Here is a 20,811-nt window from a genome sequence, read left to right as displayed (position 1 = left end):
TACATGATATATTTTTAGACTATCTGGAACAGAGAAGGAAGAGGTGAACTTTATGTTTTCCATTATATCCTGTGTGATAAGTGTGCAACCAGTGATCTTAAAGTAAAACCATGTCCTGTATATTCCAGTGATAACTTCATCGTACAACTTTTCATTCTGTCTTTAAACTGATTTGCCCTTGCCTGATGGATTTCTTTTTTTGTAATAGAAAGACCGAGATTATGGCCGTAATTGTTACCTAAATAAAAATGCTTAAATAATCAGATTTGTAGTTATGGTACATGTTTTATAAATACTTTGCCGTTTGTGAATTATATAAAATTTCCACAGTTTTAAAATAAACATCATGAAGATATTCTCAGCGAAACAGATGTCCACTCCCTTCTTGTTCAAGGAAAGCATATAGCGCACACTACTTAATGATTCAGAATAAAGTTAACATTTTGACTTAGAACATCAAAAAGGAAAAAAAAATTGAATGTTTCTATCTAGTTCCTATATACTACTTAGAATTTGTTTGTGCTTTGTGCTCTTCTAACTCTTCTAAAAATAATGTTATGTTTTAAAAGAATGCACAGTTCATGTGCCAAATTTTGATAGATTCCAAAAAGTTCTTTTTTTGGTAGTAGGAAATTGATTTTATACCATTTACCATTGTTTTAATTGATTTATACCATTTCAAAACATGTAAAACTGCTATAAACTGAACACTAAAGCATAGCTATTTCTCTCTGGAGACGGTTTGATACTCGATGAACAGCTTTTTAAATAGAGAATGTTATGTTAATACCTTGACCCATTTAAAGATTTTAGTGGACTGTCCATATTTGCTCTCAGGCTTGTGTTATTTCTTATGCGTGCTTATTTTAACTTTTTGTTCTTTGTAGTGCAAACCAGAATACAAGGTGCCTGGTCTCTATGTCATTGACTCCATTGTGAGACAGTCTCGACATCAGTTTGGGCAAGAAAAAGATGTGTTTGCTCCACGATTCAGCAATAACATCATCAGCACTTTCCAGAATTTGTATCGTTGTCCCGGCGATGACAAGGTAAACCACTTACTGTTCTTCTAAAACAATCTTTAATATGTTATGTATAAATATTAAAAAAGAAATTAACTCACTTTTTGCTTATTGTAGTGAACCTGATAATAGGCTTTTCTGTATCCGTGTATATGTGTTTCTTTTAATTTTGCTTACCTGAGTGAAGGCACGGAGCTAGATTTATCCAGCTAAATTAAGAGGTCTTTCCGCAAGTTTTTCATGAAGACTCAGTGAGTGGTAGTAAGGCATTCTGATGGGGAGAAATTAAGCAGGGATTTGGTGCAACAGGCAAGTGTCACAAATCTTCCTTTCTCTTCTCCTTTTCATTAAGAAAATGAATGAGCAGGTGTTTTAGTGCTGAGGAGTAGAAATCTTTCTTAGTAGCAGTGTCTTTAGCACAAGCTAGTGTGATTTGCTCTGAAGCAACAATAGAAAATCAACAATAGAAAAAAGCAAAATGTCTTTAAAGGTGCCTTTCTTTTGATGTTAAAACACGTTACACCTGAGTCTCACGTCCTAAGTGGAATCATTTGACCCAACAGCTCTGCTAATGCCTTGACCGCAGCAGTCAAGATGGCTGCCAGATTATTTTTATGCAATTTGATGTTGGTTAGAAATAGAAGGTGCAGAGAGGTTAACTTCTTTTGTATTTGTCATTGCAATTTTACATGGCATCCGCACATTGAAAAACTACAAAACGATGGGAAATGCCAAAGATGTCGTCTCCACATACATTTTTATGATGCAGTTATAAATCAAGTTGTAGGTGAGGCAGGAAAATGCAAGAAGAGAAGGAGTGCTTATTCTTAGGATAGTTAAACATCATTCTGCAGTTCCATTTTTCAGCCATTGCTCTGAAAACGGAAGGCATCCATGCAAAGTGAGCAAGGCAAATTCAGGCACTGCACACCCTCAGTTACTGCGTAAGGCTTCCTGCCTTTGCATAGGGGTTAGGAGCTCTACAAGCAAACATGTCAGGATCTGTACATTAAAATTTGTTAAAATACTCCAGCATAAGTTACTGGCTTGTCTTCTGCAGTGCAGTTTTGAGGTGCTCAAAAATATTTTTAAAAATCTGTTTCTTTCCAATCTGGTTTTAAGTGTATCTGGATACATACACAGTGTGAACTTCTGACAGCTAACCTATTTTTATATCTGTCTTTAAAAGATATCAGAGTAAATTTATTGTTGAGGGAGGTATAGCACCATTTATCCTGTCTTTTAATGCTTCGCTGATATCTCAGTGCATTGTGACTAGTGTATTATATTACACATGTTTGATGTGAAGAAAGATAGTGTTCAGTAAAACATAAAAGTGTGTTTATGGTCTGTAAAGCTCCTGTTGTGTGTGTTTTTTTTTTTTAAGAGTATTTTTCACTTTAGCTAAGGAAAACATACTTTGCAGTCTGAAATCTTGCTCTTGTGTTGCATATGGGTTCAGTGGTACAGGGTAGACTGACTACTTGAGAGTAGTTCTACCATATGTCTGAATCAGCAAAGCAAAGTGCTAAATATTAAAGATATAAAAGAAGTATGTACTGATTTTCTAGCATTTTGGCATATAATTCAATTTGAAGCCATAATGGAGGAAGGCAACAGCTCTCTTTATTTGAGCAAAGGTAAGAAATAACAACAAAAGACAGAAAAGCAATAGTAGCGGAGTTGAAGTAGCAAAAATAAAGACACTGGTTACCATGTATGGTTCAGACATGGAAAGTACCAGGGGAATTAGACACTAAGAAATAGAAACGGATTTATATTCTTGTTCTGGATAGAAAAGGGAAGGTAGAGCCTCTGATGGAGTTATGAAAGACTGTCTGACCAAAAAAAAAAAAAAAAAGACTCCTATGGGCGTCTTAAGAGATTTCCATTCTCTAGGTTACATCTTTCATGTGGTGAAAATTCGGTACATAGAATCACAGAATCTGTATATTTGGAAAAGACCTTTCAGATCATCAAGTCCAACTGCACCCATCACCACCAAGCCTGCTAAACCGCGTGCCCCAGTGCCTCATGTCCACGTTCCTTGAACACTGCCTATCGGTGCCCGCTTTCCTGGACAGTTCCATCTCTTTGCTTATGCTCCTAGATTTCTGAGTAAACAGACCTCCTCCCCATTCTTTTGGTCTAAGTGTGTGTAATTAAGGATTCAATATGTATGCTTTATAGAATTTGAATAAATTGACTCCCTTTAGTGGCAGAAAACACAAGTTTTTATGCAGAAATGTGTTAAATGTTCTTTAAAACTTTTTTTTAGTAATTAAAGGTATCTTTTCCAACATACCAGTTACTGTCCAACTTTTGAAAGCAAAACCTTGCCATTGCAGCTGGGTAATAATAAAGCTTAGAAGAGAAAAAAATTGGGAAGCAGGTCCAAAAAAGGTTGAAAGGGAAATGCATTTGCAGCTAGAACAGTGAGTTGCTTTTAAAAGAGTTGTATAAACCCTTAATTTTTACTTTCATTCTGCATGATCAAGAATTTTATATATTATATGTGATTATAGTCAGATGGAAATTATATTCCAGTTTAGACTCTTAAATTCTTCATGAAGAAATAAAGATGGTCTTAATTTTTAGAGGGCTTGCAAAATATTGCGCTACTACTTTTCTATAAAAGTTTTATTAGAATATGTCCATTTTTCAATTGGTAACCATATCATAGGTGAGCCAAAATTGCGTTAACATGTTTACTGCAAAAAATACAGAAAACTCAAATTTCCCTGTTTTAATAATTAGTAATATTTAAGTCTTCCCTTAAAATTATTTTTCTCCCATAACATCTTCCAAGAGTAAAGGAGCTTGATATCCTCACTTTGTTTTGTTTTAGTCTATTTGATTTTCAGAAGGCAATGTCACTGAGTGTAGTGTAGAGAGCGTATTACTGTTCTCTTGGTATCTTGTGTAAGTCAACCTCAGGATTGTAGGTTAGATTTCTTTGGTGATGTAGTCTAACTGTTCTTGGGTTTCTTATTGGTTGTAACCAGAAAGTACTTAAATCTAGACATTAATCTTGGCCATTGTTAATTCCATAATTGATAATAACAAGAAATATAAACTTGGCTCAAGTGTTTTGTTATTGTTTCTTCATTTTAGAGTAAAATTGTCAGAGTGCTAAATTTGTGGCAGAAGAACAATGTGTTCAAGAGTGAAATTATTCAGCCTCTCTTGGACATGGCAGCAGGAATTCCTCCTCCAGTTGTGACCCCAGTCTTGCCCAGCACTACAGCTGCTATGAGCAACAATACACCAGGTAAACAAAAATTGGCCAAGATCTTGCTTCGACTAAGCACTTGTATCAGCTTTGGTATGTTGGCTGTCAACATGCTGAAAAATCTCACTGGTTTCCTTTAGACGGGTAGAAGGAAATGTACAATATCCAGCATGCAGACCAAAGGAAATAGTAAAAACAACAGCTAGACTGTTGTATTACTTTCCAACTATGTATTTTCAAATATTTTCAGATTATGTAGAAGTGCAGTAAGCGTTTTTTATACTGGCAAGTCAAAACAGCAGGTGCTTTAGAGAGTTAGGACCAAAATAATACTAAGAAATCTTGCTTAAATAGTAGTGCCATGATTGAGAGAAAAGATTACTGAAGTTCACTATATCACAGTTGTATGAAAGACAAATCCATCCATCTTTAGCAGAATCCTAAAGGCTCTGCATAAAATGCAAGTGTCCAGTGAGTACCCAGGTTACTGGGTATCTTATGGAGAAATAGATTAGTAACAATTATCATTTGGTGTGTATTGCTTTTGTTGAATGGCTTGGATTACTGGAAACCTACCTAGGTTTCTTGACACTCTGCTGTGTATTGTTTTTGTCAGCAGCAGAAACAGCTGAGAGGTACCCATGTTTTTAAGTAATCCTGCTGCTTGAGGAATGCTGATTGAAGTTTGTGTTCTTCCTCTGTGTATGTGTGTGCAGTGTTTTCAGCAGGTGTTAATGCAATGTCTTTCTCAGTATTTAATAATTGGTAAGAAAATATTAAATATATTTTGTAAGGTTATTTTCAGGAAAGATTATAGTATTTTTATCATTTGATTTCTTGCTGTCTGTAAATCTCATCTATAGAATAACAGAAATGTTTGCATATTTTTTTGCTGATTTAGTAAACTTAAAAAACAAAAAGCCATATTTAACTGTACATGTTAAAAGCATTTTGGCATATTGGATTTTGTCTTTTTTCAGGAACACCTGTGACTCCAGTTACTCCAGCCAACGTGGTGCAGAGTTTACCTGATCCTTGGGTATCTCAGATTGCTAATACAGATACACTTGCTGCTGTAGCACAAATTTTGCAAAGTCCCCAAGGCCAACAGGTGAATATTTTGTAGTCAATTATACAGTACACCGTCTACCCTTGTTTTTAGCTACACTTCAGAGAAAACAGCTTTCAAAAATATCTCTTGATTTTGTGTTCAGTTAATTATTCATAAGGTTGTTCTTCAGAAGTGTATTCCAGGTAAACCACCTTAAGCTTCTTACTACCTTTTCTAAAACCCTTTTGATTCCTTAAAAGTATCCCAGAACGTGACTTCAGGTACTGGAAAAATCAGCTTGCAATACATGCAGTTTCTTCTGTGTATAGTATTGGAGACAAATCAAGCAAGATCAGTATTAGATTTTTAAAGGCAAGAGTTGTGAAACAGAATGCCAGTTTAAGCACATTTATCTGCTAGATAAAGCAGATAGCTAAACTATCACAGAATTACGTAGTGAGAGTATACTCATTGGGGAATTCTGTTGTGGGTTTAGTTCTTTTGTTTATCTTGCATTTATCTTTAAATAAAATTTTTATTTTGCAACTTTCAAAAATAAGGTCTTGATTTAGAAGTGATTGATTCTTTTATTGCTTAGTTTCTAGATGATTAACTGAGTAAAATGGCTTTGTGGGCAGAACGCATTGAACTGCCAGTCCTCTTAAACTGAAGCCACATAAGTTGAACACTCAGAATTAACTTTCTGTAAAAATGTATTACATCATCTTTGCTCAGTTAATACAAAAATTAGGCATGCCCTAAGCCTGTTTTTTTGTTTGTTTGTTTGTTTGTTTTTGGATTATAGTTACTGACCGAGGCATAGGTTGTACCAGTTTACTAACTGAATAAAACCTGTGCATGTGAATCAGGAGCAGCCACCAGTGAGCTGTTACAGAGCAGCAGAATAAGTGAGAAGTTTGATGTTCGGCTAAGCAGTGTCATCTGTAATTGTTCATAAGCAGGTGCAGGCTGGTGGTTTATTTGAATCACACTGAGCAAAACTGATGGTGTCGTTGGAGAGGAGCGTGGGAAGTTTGTGGGATACTTCATGAAGTGTGGAACAGATAGTGGAACTGCTCTTATGCAGAGTAATGAGAAGTGGAAATACAAGGAAAATAGTAAGGTAGTTTTAAAAATTGTTAGCTAGAGTTAAAAATAAGGAGCAGAGAAGAAAGATTAAAATAATGAAAATAAGGAATTACAGTTTTGGAAACAACAGGTCACAAAGAAATCGTCTTTGAGTATTTTGCTCAAAATGGTGAAATGTGGAAGAAAATAGATCTGGAAAAGAAAGAAAAGATGAGCGTAAGAAAAGCGTGGAGAAGGGCTGTGTACGCAAAGTACACAGTGCATAAAAATCTTTAGGATTTTGAATTATGTATGTTTCCATCCCCTTTCCAACATTTTTCTCCCTCTTCTCCAAGCCACTTCCTTTCCTATAAGCTCCAAACAAAGTATTTGATTTCATCTATAGGTTGTGTTTTATGGGTGAGAAGAATGCATGCAGGTAAGATAAGACTCTAGATAAAGGAAAGGCGAGAAAAGAGATGTGACCCACGAGAATATGGAAACATTTAGAATGGTGACCATCCTGGATTTGCCCACTCTGGGGCTTCCATCTCTGCTTCTTCAGTTTGATTCCTTCTTACACAGAGCAACATACAGCAAGGTGGATTGGCCATACTTGCTCGTTATTGTGGATGCACCAATGAAGGTGTGTTGGGGGCAGCTCTTCAGCTTTGCCTCTGAATTGGTAAAAGCTCTTATAGGGGAATAAAAAAATGCGATTTCAGAGGCTTTGCTGGCTAAAGAGTCTGAATAACTTGTATTAAAGAAGACTTGCTTCACAAGAGAGGCTGTCTCTAAAATGGCCTTTGTAAAAAGTCTTTTTTTGGTGCAATGTTGCAAAAAGTCTTTTTTTGGTGCAGTGTGGAAGGGCAGATGAACCCAATCATCTCATGCAGTCTTACTAGTGAGGCCTCGCAGTAAGGGAGGAATCCCAGAAACTTGCAATCTAAAAGAGTGCAATGTTGAACTCCCTGAGGAGATGAAATATGAACTTGAAGATAATCAGGGACTTACATCAGCAGAGTTTGGACTATCTGAATCTGCCCAGCCTTTGTCCAGAAATAGCCAGAGAAAAGCTAGGTGCACCAGAAAAGGGTGTATCTCATGGAACTATTAAAAGATTGTTTCCTCTAATTCTGAGATACATGAACAGGACTTCTCCATAGAGATAATGCCTTTTCCTTGTGCATTAAGATAAATTTGTACAGCTGTATGGAGGATCTCTATTTAAAGGATGTATAGTTTTCCGTGTGAAAATGTTAGTCTTGTTTTCCTCAGTGAAACAGCTCTTTTTTAAAAGTTACATGCAAACAGTAAACCAGGATAAGGAAAATATTATATACCAAATATTCGGATAGTCCTCATGGTGCATTTGTTTTAAAAGCCTTTAGAGGGCAGTGTATTTTTCTCTGTTTCCTTTGTGTAGGGGAAAAAAAAAAAAAAAAAGGGAGATCCTCTTAGGACATCCTGATATACTTTGATCAATTTTTTTTTTTTAGTTTCCGTTCTGGGATATTCACTGAGGTTTTGAAAACTTCTTCTCTGCTGGTGTTTACTACTTACTATTAGACTTCTCCTGGATTGCACAGTGAGGCTATTAAAATTCTGACTTTTGACTTTTGTCTTTTGACACTCCCCATACTTCTTCGTTTTTTAAATCAGAAAACTGCAGATGCAGCCATTTGCTGTGTAGTTCTTTGCCATAATGGCTGGAGGATTTGGGGGTTGTTGCAGTATTTGATCTTGCCCCAGAACTGCTGTTTCTTGTTCAACATTTTATCTCCCAAACTATTCTAGGTAATTTTTATGCTGAGATGCAGCTATACAGAACCTGGCATCTGTGCCATTGCAAAAAGTCAAATTATGTTCCCCAAGTCCTGCTTAATATATGGTTCTATTGAAATGGCTGATGTTGCACTCTGTCAGTTCAAATCTGAGGTTCAGCATGAGATTTTCCTTGTGACTAATCCAGAGACACTAGTGCAACCTCTTACTATAGACCTGTTGCATCAATTTAAAGTGGAGCTTGCAACATTGTTTACTCTATAAAAATGCTGCTACAGCACATAGATTTTTCCTAATGAAGTGAGACCAGTAGGAAGCTGGAGTAGGCTAACAGATTTTTTTCAGGTCAGAAGGAATCAAATTGGAGAAACAGAAGAGGGAGAACCCTAGAAAGCAGGAAATCCTGAGTGGTGACTGGTCATCATGCAACCTGTCAGAGCAAGTTAGGAGGAAGAAGCATCTGCATGTCTTGTCAGCCACAGAAAACAAATTAGCCAGTAAGTGGGAACATAATTTGCTGTAACTGAAAACAGATTAAGATGAAGTAATAGCCGTAGGTTAGATAATACTTTGTTCCCGAGGTGTTTTTTTTCCTAGTTGAAAGGGGAAAAGACTAGCTTGTTTTTTTTGTTGTTTGTTTGTTTTTCCCTTGTTTAATGCAGTTGTCCTCTCTTTCAGCTTCAGCAGTTAATACAGACACTGCAGATTCAGCAGCAGAAACCTCAGCCGTCACTCCTTCAAGCCCTGGATGCTGGTCTTGTTGTTCAGTTACAGGCCCTCACTGCACAACTTACAGCTGCAGCTGCTGCTGCCAACACACTTAATCCTCTGGAGCAGAGTGTCTCTTTTAATAAGGTAGAAGTTGAGTAATACAAGTTTGTAGAAATATTTATTGTTAAAATATGTGTGTGTGGGAAAGTCTTTTAGATTTCAGTATATGCATTTAGAAGTTTTAAAAATACATGAATATACTATGAAGTGCTGTATCTTGAAAAAATTGAAAAATTGTTTAGGGAGAATTGTATAAATGAGCATAGATAGTCCTGCATGAGTTTAAAGCTAGGTAACGTTTATGTCAAGTTGGATTTAATTTGGGAAAGGTGAGCTGTTATGTTTTTTTTCCCCCTTTGTAACACAGCAGGGAGGAAGATTTCAGATTAACTACATGTTGAAGAAAGTCTTTCATGTCCTCTACTTCCTGTGTATATGACATAAAACGTATACGACATAGGAAATAATTTCTTAAGAGATAATGAAAGGCAAACATGTGGGAATGTATATACCTGTTTTCCCAGAAGATTAAAGGGTTGTTAGACTTACAATTTTCTTACTTTATAAGAGTCAAGAAAAATACTAATTTTAGCCACAAAGCGATAGTGAATAAAGAAATAGATTCAAGATTGTAGTTAAAATTAGCCAGGTGACACTTCTATAAAGGATGTCAGAAACAAAACATAAATCCTTTAAGTTATTTTGTGTATATTGTGAAGTGTATGTCATTATTAAATAGAAGTAGGAAATGAAAGATTCCAAGAGGAAAGCTGATAGTTCAAGACTAGGTGGAAATAACCTTGTGGCAATTACAGTAATAACGGTTGACTATCAGCTAGAATATGAAGGAAGAACTTCTCAAGATGCAGTTATATGTTACTGTGATATCTTTGGGAAAAAGCTTGTGAGTCAGTAATCTCTGTAGGACTGTCATTGAGTCAAAAAATAATAAGCAAAGTATCCCTCTCTGTTTTTATCTTTCTTCCCACAATCTCTCTTTTGTCAATAAATCTGTCCTGAATTTGATGTGTGCTGCATCTAGAGCTGCAGGGTGGTTTCTCACAAATTCCTACAAGTTGGTCTGTCGTACTCGGATCTTTGAAACAAGAGAGTTGTCACTACTGATGAAAGTAATAAAGCTGTAAAAATAACCCAGGACAAAAATATGGCCTTTACTAATGCCATAGTGCAACATTAACCATCTACTAAAGCAGGTTATAGTCACAGGGAATGGAAGGGTCAGTAAAACTGACTGCTTTGATATGTAGGTTCAAAAAGCAATTCAGAGCACAATGTTGTAGTGTGTTTTCATTCCACAGACTTGAATTCCAGTGATTATGTGCATAGGTGTACTCGTAGTTGCAACTGTCTTGAATGCTGAAGAGGTTAACAGGAACAAATTGAAGGAGTTGACACTGTCCTGGGATATTTATGTACCTTGTGAGTTCAGCCTGAAGTTCTTTAGTTTATGGCAGTAATAGTATACAGGAGTCTTTTGTCATGAAAGTTCTCAGCAGAGTGAATGGACATGATTGTGATTTCTGAGACTTCGGAAGTAAGTGTTGCAGAAGGAATTCTTGTGCAGGAGTGGAAGTGTGATAAATTGCGAGCTCTTGGTGGGCTCGTGGTTTGCTGTTCTGGCAAGCTCAGCAGGACTCCTTGTGTTTAGCACATCTGATCTGTACCTCGTTGCTGCATTTGAGTAGTGTTAGGTTTTAATACATTTCAAGTTCCGTGTTCAGGGTTCTGTACTATCTCTGTGAATGAAGTGGTAACGTGTGTCTTACTAGTCCTTTGAGGCTTTACTCAAGGATTGTTCAGGCTGCGTTGCAGGGACAGCGTGGACTTTGAAAATGTTTTCTCTTTTTTATGGCATTGGTGTTACCGTAACTAATTTCCTCTCTTCCTCTTTTTTTCCATGGCTTGATGATTTGCAAATCTGGGTGATCTAGAAACATATAAAGCAGAAAAATATTTCTGTTGAAAAACTAAGTATCCATTTTCTTTTAAAATCTCTGATTTTAATAAATTTAGCAGTTCTTGACATCCTTTTTCTTTGTTTTTGAGCACTTTGCATATTGTACAAAGGCATTTGTAATATCTTGTGGTAATAAATTACACAAGTTAATGAACATTTTGTGAAAAATTATTTCATCAACATCCAAAATGTTTATTTTCTGATTTTTGCTGGATGACCTTTCCGTGTGTCATGAAGATGGGAAGTTCATTTAAATGGATTAAATGTTTAAACAGATTAAGTGATTAAATGGATTCGTTGACAAACTGAGGTGCAGCACGACAGTGCAGGTTGTTCAGGAGCATTCCGTCTCTCTGCTGTGTTTTCTCGATGATGTATTTAGTGCTGCTTTGAGGAAATCTCTGTTCGAGTTTTCCTATTTCTGCTCTTGGTACTTCATGTATATTAGATTATTTCACTGGGAAAATAGTTCTAAAAATTCTTGATGGATCAGAGGTTCTTGAAGAAATCATTCTTTGTTCTTTTTGCTCAACTCTTGTAATTGACAATGCACATAGTGCTTTCTGAAAAAGAAGAAAGGCTACTGAAACATAAGGACGTGTTAAAAGGAAAGGGTTTTTTCCCTTCTATTTCCAAATAGCTGGCCTATGTTCTCCTTTTGTTTTTTCTTCTGTGAAACCAATGTTCTGAGAAAAGTTTTGATATTTTGTAGTACAGTGTTGACTCTGCTTTTCAGAAAAACTCCAGAGTGTAAAGGTGAATGTCTGTTTGGTACCACAGCTGTGTGAATGCACAATTGCTGAAAACACAGTTTCAGTGAGAATAATATCTGTAGTTTTCAGCTTTCTTTAGTTTTGCCTTAAAGAAATTAGAATACTAATGCAATGCTTCTAGACTGTTCAAAACAACAAACAAACAAGCAAAAAAAAAAAAAACAGCAAAAAAGAGGCAACCCCAAATTTTTGTTTCAGTAGAACTACAGCAACTACAACTTAGACTTCTTTACAGGTAAAACAGGAGGTTTATCCAGCTTTTTTCCCCTGGCAGATTCCTTGATTTTTGTCCCTTGGAAGACTTCTTCCTCCCAAATGGTAACTGTTTGCTTTGCTTCTTCCCAGACTGTTAGAGGTGGCTTATAAGGAGCAGGAATGCACATTGTTTAAATGACACACATGGATAAAAGTAGTGGAATTCTGTAGGCAACAATGGTGCTGTTGCTCTTGATGTGAGCAGAAAAGTGTGCTAATTGCCACAGGACAGAATACTTTGGTTCTTTGTAATAATTCCTTCTAATTAAAGGTATTTTTGCATATAATAAATTTTTAAGATTTTCCCCAAATTAGCTGTTTTTTACTGTGGACAGAACACACAGTTTTACTTGGAAAAACAGCTAGAACTCAATAAAACTGTGGCCAAGACTGAGAAAGAGCATCTTTCTTATTGGAAAATAAGCAGAAGATGTGTTTTTATAAGGAATACTCACTAACGCTTACTTTGCTTTCTCCTAGAAGCTGATGGACAGATTTGACTTTGGGGAAGAATCGGAACAAAATGAAGAGCCTAAAAAGGAAACTCCAACTTCCCAACTGTAAGACCAAGCTGTATTTCTTAAGGGAAATGCTAAAATGAGCATTAATATTTAGTAGCAAGCAAAATATTTCTTTTGAAGCATAAGTATACTAAAGCAATAGGAAAAGACATTTCACTGAATTAGATGAGGCTTGTATAATTTAAAAAAATTGATACGAAGTCAGTGTGCCAGAAGATCTGATGATTACATCTTAAAATTAACACGTTTTCTGTTATATTTAAAACTATAACATATGTTAATGATGATTTTTAAAGGTGATATTAAATACATTATGTCCATTATTTCACATTTTTAGTTAATCTTGAAACTCAATTATGAAGGTTGTTTATCAACTGTTTAAACAAAAAGAAAAACCGATTATTTCATTTTAGGCCTTTAGTACCAGAATCTGTGAACAACTCACTTTTTCATCAACTAGCTGAACAACTACAACAACAAAATTTAGAACATCTCAGACAACAGCTTCTGGAGCAACAGCAGCCTCAAAAGGTAAGAACTCCATCTTGTGGCTGTCATGATAATTATGTTCTACGCTAATAAAATTCATATTTCACTTCAGGCCAAAAAAAAAAGTCTCCTTTCTGCCACTTCTCTTATAATGAGAGTATTTATCAATAGTTCATCTTCTGACAGAAATGCAAAACTACTGGAAAAAAAGAAGAAAGTATATGAAACAGGAAAAAAAAGCACAACTAAATGTGTGGGATGTACTTTCTGCTAATGTTTTGGAGTATAGTTCCCTTGAATTACGGGCTGACTGTGCTTTGGTAGTTCTGCACATGATAACATTTTTATTTCTGCTGTTGTGAAGATGATTAGCACTGAAGGGAATATGCTGCTGTCTGTGAAGGGAGAGCAGGATGCAAGCTGCTGCTGTAGAACCAGCAAGAGGATAGAGCAGTAGATTGTGGCATACCTTAAGGTTCCCCTTGCTAGTTTTAAGTCGTGTCCGATAAATATCTCATTCTGTTGATTACTATATTCATTAGCTCAGACTCAAGTCTTGTATTTCCTGTGAAGTTAATGATCAATGGTTGAGGCAGCCTGGGTTTCCTTCTTAAAGTAAGTGAATTTTGTCCTCTTTCCTGTACAGTGAAATAAAGAGGACTACCCTCAGAAGAATTTATTTACCTGTTCCTTTTCTTTCCTGATTCTAATTCCTGATCCCACTAGAAAGTAAAATGTTTGTGCCATCTTAATACTCATTAGTAGAGAGTGAACTAAATAGAAAGCATTAGGATGCAACTTCACAGAATAATAAAGATGTTAGACTGGAAGAAAATTTCAAGGGCCACCAGATTAACAAACACCCATTCCAGACTTTAACCCCTGCAAAGGTGTAGTCATTCAACTTTTGCTCAAGAACATTTTGTGTCTTTTGAATTTTTGTTAATTTTCAATAATTTTAATTTTTACTAGATAGATTTCATTTTCCTTTCTCATGTAAGGGCAGTAATTGGATAACACAGCTACAAATTGAATGTTTTCTGATACAGGTGGATAATCTAGCAATTTCTGGCCTTTAGTGTATTAAAAATGTGTAAGAATATAACTTTGTAGGGATATCTGTTTTAGAAGCTTTTGACGTCCTTTATTTAAAAGTAGATATCTAATTTTAAAATAAAAATGCTGACTACCTACCTTTATTATAAAGTAATTTCTAAAAAAAAAAAAGGTAGATTTGGAGTTTAAGATTTCATTTGTGAAATTAAGTTACAGTACGTTTGTGGGTAGAAAGTTCATATGACACGCTGACATAAATGACACAGCAGTATCCTTTATCCCCTAGCAACTTACTGTCTTAAAGCACACAGCATATGAAATTTTGGAACTAAACAAATGTCTTAACTAGTTCAGTATATTATATATATTACAGTATATATATTTTATTTGTAACAAAAATTTTTGATGCATGTGCACAATTGAGCAATGGCCGTTGTCAAGTGATGCTCTATACATGCCTGCCATTGCTACTGTCCTGTCAATTTTTATTTTCCAGTTAGCCAAGTGAAACAACAAATAGTACACTTCGCTTTTTGATTCAGTAAATAAGTAATATTTTAGTAGTCATAAACATCACAGTCTTTCAGAGTTATGTATTTATGACAGTACATAAAATGAAGTGGCATTTGGTTTGGTTTTTACTTCTTAGCAGATATTTGCCAAAAGAAATTGAAATTGGGAAGATAAGAGTCTCTTGATAAACTGTTTCTCAGAGGTACTTGAGCAATTACTTCATGTAAGCTTATACTTTTATATAAGAAACAGTTTGAATTGTGAGTTTTTTTATGATATATTATTATTTATTATTCAGGCAAGCCCTGAGGAAAATCCAGAAGGAAATTTTGGCTCAGAGCACTCTGCATCACCTTCACAAGGGAGTAGTCAGCAGCAATTTTTAGAAGTTGAAACAAATGTGGATGATTCAATAGATATTCAACAACAGGTAAAACTATTTTAAATTGTGTTATGGAAATATAAAGGAAAATACATAGTTAAAATAGCTCTGTTTTTTCACATGAACATCTATTATATCTGACCTTAGGACATGGATATAGATGAAGGACAGGACGTGGCTGAGGAGGAGATTTTTGAACAAGAAGAAAAGAAATCAACTGTTCGTTCAAGATCAAGAACACGCTCAAGATCTCGTTCAAGGTCTCTTGATGAATTTGTATTAAGTTTTTCAGAAACCAAGTTTACGCTTGTGGTTATCATTCTCAATTCTGTATTTTCCATAACTGTTATGAGCAGTTTTAGCAAATTATGAGCAGATTAAGACTTTTTCTAAGAAGCAGTTTGTTCTTCATACCCAAGACCTATTGTAATTTTTAAGAACTGCTCAGATAACAAGACTAACTAAAGGTAACCAGTTGGATGGATTTGCTATTCCAGAAAAACAGAAGTGAGAGTCTTTGTGTTGTGGGGGTTTTTTGTTGGTTTTATTTATTTATTTATTTATTTGCTTCGTTTCGTTTAAAGCTCAGTCTATATATTGTGCTCCTCACAGTAATGGCAATAAGATTAATTCCTGAAACAATTTGAGCAACTGTTAACGAAGTGTCTCTGTTGTGCTTCAGGTCTGTACTTAAGACAAAACTGCAATTTGTATTTCTTTTTTTCAAACTCAGCATAGTAAAATTAAGCATTTTATAGGTCACCAAGGAAACGAAGGTCTAGATCAAGATCTGGTTCTCGTAAGCGTAAGCATAGAAAACGTTCACGCTCAAGATCAAGAGAAAGGAAGAGAAAATCATCTCGGTCATACTCCAGTGAAAGAAGGGCTAGGGAAAGGGAAAAGGAGCGTCAGAAAAAGGGATTACCTCCTATACGGTCGAAAACACTAAGTGGTAAGTAGCAGCTATTTACCGTTTTAAAAATGTAGGAAATTTCAGCAACATCTTTAACATGGGTTTATTCTGGACCTCTATGGTATTTTTCTTATCCAAATGGAAGACGGTGTAACACATCATGGTTAGCACAGTCGTAGCAAAAATGTCATATATTCTCCAAAGTAAAGTAAAAAGGACAGCTTCCATTTCTTCCAAGTGACAATCTAGTGCATGGTATTGTAGTTAAGTTCCCTCTATAATATGTTTGCTTCAAAATACCTGGTTATCCAATTTAGCCTCACTTCGCTAAATCTGACTTTAAATTCTACAGACATGTTTTATGGAACGTTGAATAGAAATGATTTTTTAATAAGTATTGCTTTTGAAGTTTATCATAGTTATAATAACCTCTGATTTTTCATGTCTTTACAAATAACTGTTTGGATTAAGACAAGTATTTCCATTAAATGTCTATTTTTAAATTTTTTTTGCTAACTTATTTTATCTCTATATAATGAGTAATACCATTACAATTCCTGCCTTTGATGATTTCTAGAGTCTTCTACTCTGTATTTTTAGAGTACTCTAGTTGTAGAGCCTTTTAAATGCATACAACAAAATATTTTATAAGCAAAATTTTGGCATTAATATGAATGTTTCTCTTCAGTTTGCAGTACTACTCTCTGGGTTGGACAAGTAGACAAGAAGGCTACGCAGCAAGATTTAACCAATTTATTTGAAGAATTTGGACAAATAGAATCTATTAATGTAAGTGACCATGTTTCAAGGATTACAGGTTAGCAACTAAAACAGATTTATGCCTCAGAGTTCTTTTTAGCAGCCTAAATTTGTCTTTAGGAGAGTAACATGTTGATGTTGAGTAACTATAGCTATGATATTTGGATTCCATGTACGTCACTTTGGAAATAGTAAAAGTGTTGCACTTCATGGTAAAATGGCTCTTCTGAAGCACTAATTATAGGATCTAGTAATTAGATGAACTTTTAAAATTAGTTCTTGACAAATGGTTAGGGTTGTGTCCTTTCTATTTTTGTGATGTGGCCCTGGAGCAGGTGTCGTTTTGCTTTGGCTGATGGATACAGACCACTGTTTTGGTTACATCCCATACAGAGGAGTGCGTAGGTAGAGTCAATGTGTATAAACACTTAGAAAAAAACAGGAATTGTACTAAAAACAAGGAATCATTTGAAGATATGTTGATTTAAAAAAAAAGGTTTAGGTTAGTAGGAAACATATTTCTCATGATCAGTCATTTAGTCATATTTCAGTGTTGACTGTAGTTTGAGGTAAAAGTCTTTTTCTCCTCAAAAAACATATGAGTGTGAGAGAAATCTGGATTATTGCAACACCAGCACTTTTAAAGTTCCTTCTCATACAATTTCATTACTTTCAGATTTTTTTCATTATTTTTCCTGTCAGGTTAACATATTCAGACGTATAGCTATTCAAGAAAAATTTATATGGCATTGCAAAATGTTTTACAGATTTATGCAAGTCAAAAAAATTGCTTGACTTTAAAGCCTCATTTTGTTTTGCAAGGATTAACAGTTAAGAAAGATATCTTAAGGCTGAACAAATTTCAAAGGAATCTATGACCGTGTGTGCCAGTAGTTACCACCTTTCAGAGGCAAACTAGTATCTTATCCCAACATTCCACAAAACTTCAATTAAAATCGTATGACACTGCTGTGTAGTCTTACCTTCATAGCAGCTATATTAAAATCAATCATATTAAATATTTTTGCTTGGTACGTTACCATGTAACATTATGTGCATTATATTTAACATTGTATACCGCATTGTACTTTCCTTCCCTAAATTAAACATTAAAGCTGGCAGGAATCAGCTTTCAAAAATGAGGTCTCTGCCCCTCAAAAGTGCCAAAATGCATGAACAACAAGGCTGTTGCTCAGCTGACAGCAAATTTGGAGTTTGGAAAGAGGTAGGAACCTCTGCTTTTCTGAAGCGGCCGTAGCTCCTGGGTTTTGCCTGCTGAATGCTCTTCAAATCTTTTGTGCCATCTAATGCTCAAAATTATTATTACTGGCACTGGAGTAGTATTTAATATTAACACTGTTGATATGTCACTTATTTTCCCACTTTAAGACAGTTATTTTCTTCCGTAGATGATTCCCCCAAGAGGTTGTGCTTATGTCTGCATGGTTCATAGACAAGATGCATATCGTGCTCTTCAGAAACTTAGTTCTGGATCCTATAAAATTGGATCTAAAATTATTAAGGTAAATTGTTTTAAATCTTGGAAATGCTGTTCTGTTTCAAGTACAATAGTTTGGGTGTGTTGGTTCATCACTTGAAAGCTTTTTGTTCATACAGACAAAGTAGAAAACGAGAACAGAGCATTGAGAGGTAGATTGTTTTCTTTCCTCTACCTATAAAATGCAGATCTTGACAGGCAGTATGGAAAAGAGGCAGATTGAATAATTTGATATTTATATAAATTGATTTTAGGAAGTATTGGAAAAAATAGTTGACCATTCTAAAAGTAAAAAACAGTAGACTTTCAAAATTGATCTTAGGTGACAGAAATATGCAATGAACTATTTTAAAGATTCTGTTTGTTGGATTTTTCATTTAACCAAATCATCTTGTCGGATTTTGTTTTTAGATTGCCTGGGCTTTAAATAAAGGTGTGAAAACAGAGTACAAGCAGTTCTGGGATGTGGATCTGGGAGTTTCTTACATCCCTTGGGAGAAAGTAAAATTGGATGATTTGGATGGCTTTGCTGAAGGTGGTATGATAGACCAGGAGACAGTAAATACTGGTACGAATGCTGATGATTCTGATAAGAAAATTTGTTTCTTGATAATTGTCATAAAGTTTGGTATTTTAAATAATACAAACTTTTTTTCTATTTAAATTAGTTATATTATCTACTTGTTCACGATAAAAATGACACTGATACCTGAAATGTAGGTAGTCTTTGTCGTTGAGTAACTGATTGTCATGACAGTGTATCAGTTTTCAGGAGAATAAATTTAGCATTTTTAAAAGCCGTTCTGAATAATTTGTTCTGATTTACAAGTATATAAAATAATAATTTGTATGAAATTTAGGATCTGGTTGTGGCTGTGAAAAATCTTATACTTAGATGTAAGACTTAAGTTGGAGTTGGCACTTGTTGGTTAGCTAGACCTCTAGGTATATTTTCTGTAAAGTCAAAGAGTCCAGTAGTAGATTGTGTCAGATCTTTTCCTGAAATCCAGCTCAACTGAGAGAGGTTTGTCAAGTTTGCGGGGAAAAGAAAATCAAAAGTATTTTTTTGAGAGGGTTCTAGCTCATAAATGCACCAAATGTCCAGACTCTTTGCAGAACTGAACAGTGGATCAATCCAGTTTTATACTAGAAGGGATGTTTTTTCAGGTCAAAATGTATATAAATGCCAGAAGAATTGAAATGTGAAACATTGCTGAAATATATGAGTTATATTATGATGCAGATGCAAGGAAACATGATTCCTTGTGTTAATGAAAGGTATCTTGAGGAAGAGGAGAAAGGAAAAAAATTGGTGGGTGTTTTAAGTGAGGATCCTAAAGGGGGGCATTTTAGTGTGTGAACAAAAACAAAATCTTAGTTATCACTTTTATGTAAAAGTACACATTTTTTTTTAAGAATGGGAAACAGCCAGAAGCTCAGAAGCTGCTAAAGAAAATGTTCCAACTACGCAGAGCACTGCAGTTGATAAGAGCACAGTTATTACAACACAGACAGAAGCTTACACGCAACCAGTCACTATGCTGCAGGTTTGTATTAAAGTTTGGATTAAAAAAAACCTCCACAGGTGAGGAGAGGAAAGTTTTTTACTCAGTATGGACAAACTTAGTGAGATGTGCATTTCTCTGAAATACTTTACGGAAAAATCAGTTGCATGGTTGAGCAGATTCCATAATTTTTCACTAAAATACAACCAGGCTTTCAAATAAGACTTAAATGCTGAAGGCAGAATAAATGTTAAAAGTACTGTCTGCTTTATTTTTTTGAGAGAAATAAAAGTGAGCAGATCACCAAAGCAACTTTCTGTGAACTAAGCAACTCAATATTATTTACACTTGTGCAAATACGTATATTTGCATTTCCCCATATATCAAGTTTGAATAAAAGTTTAAATTATTTCCCAGTAATTTTAGGCAGAATTTTATAGGGCAATCTCGTCTTTGAAAGAACTGATTATTCAAAGGAGTATTTTGTTGAAATCTGATATATAGAGTAATTCATGAGATTCTGACTCTCTGCTGCCTCTTCTTGGTAAACTGTAATCACTGTTTTTTAGTACTCTCAGATTGCCATTTTAACTACATTTTTTCTTCCTTTTCATTCTCATTTCCTATTTGCATTTCTCTGTCTCCTATAGGTAAATTTTTGTTTTGAATAAGTACGGCATCTAACCATGTATTTTCAATTGTTTTAGATTAAGGAGAATTTATCCTGGGATTCTTCCAGGATTCTTGTTTATCTATAGCGTACCATTCGGTGGCATTCCAGAATGCCTCTAGGTATTCAGAACATACGCAAAGCCTTTGGTGCATTTACTGCTAGCAAGCATTGCAGTTCAGTCAGTTTATATGTCATTGAATACTGTAAGTATTGAAGTTGTTTGTTTGTTTGTTTGTTTTCCACTAAAAAAGATTCCAGTAGCTCCAGCTGTGCCTGCTGTTAGCTTAGTTCCACCAGCGTTTCCTGTCACAATGTCTGTCCCTCCTCCTGGTTATAGCCCAATTCCTCCTCCACCCTTCTTGCGAGCAAGTTTCAACCCTTCACAGCCACCTCCAGGTAAGTCAGTAGTGTTTAAAAAAAAAAAAAAAAGAAAAGAAAAGAAAAAAAAGAAAAAAAAAAGCTATTAACCTACTATGAAATTTCGTATGTCTAACTTGATAGTATTTCCTGTTGGTGTATTTAGTGTAATTTTGGTCTTTGGTTTAAAAAAAAAAAAAAAAAGAAATC

The 20,811-nt window shown here is 35.1% G+C and overlaps 1 protein-coding gene across 3 annotated transcripts in view; it reads left to right on the top strand.

Annotated features, from left to right (window-relative positions):
* SCAF8 (SR-related CTD associated factor 8) overlaps positions 1–20,811 on the top strand; it is an 82,860-nt gene that overhangs the window by 20,837 nt on the left and 41,212 nt on the right. For 2 of the 3 annotated variants that reach the window (XM_088519603.1, XM_088519602.1), the window contains exons 4-17: positions 888–1,049; positions 4,137–4,293; positions 5,235–5,365; positions 8,837–9,013; positions 12,416–12,495; positions 12,870–12,987; positions 14,813–14,944; positions 15,044–15,156; positions 15,655–15,848; positions 16,498–16,598; positions 17,978–18,091; positions 18,478–18,634; positions 19,483–19,613; positions 20,496–20,640. In XM_088519603.1, coding sequence (XP_088375729.1) covers positions 888–1,049; positions 4,137–4,293; positions 5,235–5,365; positions 8,837–9,013; positions 12,416–12,495; positions 12,870–12,987; positions 14,813–14,944; positions 15,044–15,156; positions 15,655–15,848; positions 16,498–16,598; positions 17,978–18,091; positions 18,478–18,634; positions 19,483–19,613; positions 20,496–20,640 — 1,912 coding nt within the window. The remainder of the gene's footprint in view (positions 1–887; positions 1,050–4,136; positions 4,294–5,234; positions 5,366–8,836; positions 9,014–12,415; positions 12,496–12,869; positions 12,988–14,812; positions 14,945–15,043; positions 15,157–15,654; positions 15,849–16,497; positions 16,599–17,977; positions 18,092–18,477; positions 18,635–19,482; positions 19,614–20,495; positions 20,641–20,811) is intronic. The other variant, XM_088519604.1, reaches the window with a different exon arrangement.

The sequence above is a fragment of the Tinamus guttatus genome, unplaced genomic scaffold, assembly GCF_059628265.1.
Source record: "Tinamus guttatus ecotype Peru unplaced genomic scaffold, ASM5962826v1 Tinamus_guttatus_pri_ptg000063l, whole genome shotgun sequence".
In the NCBI taxonomy this organism is placed as follows: domain Eukaryota; kingdom Metazoa; phylum Chordata; class Aves; order Tinamiformes; family Tinamidae; genus Tinamus; species Tinamus guttatus.
Note: the sequence above shows the minus strand (reverse complement) of the source record. Positions and strands in the feature narration are given on the sequence as shown.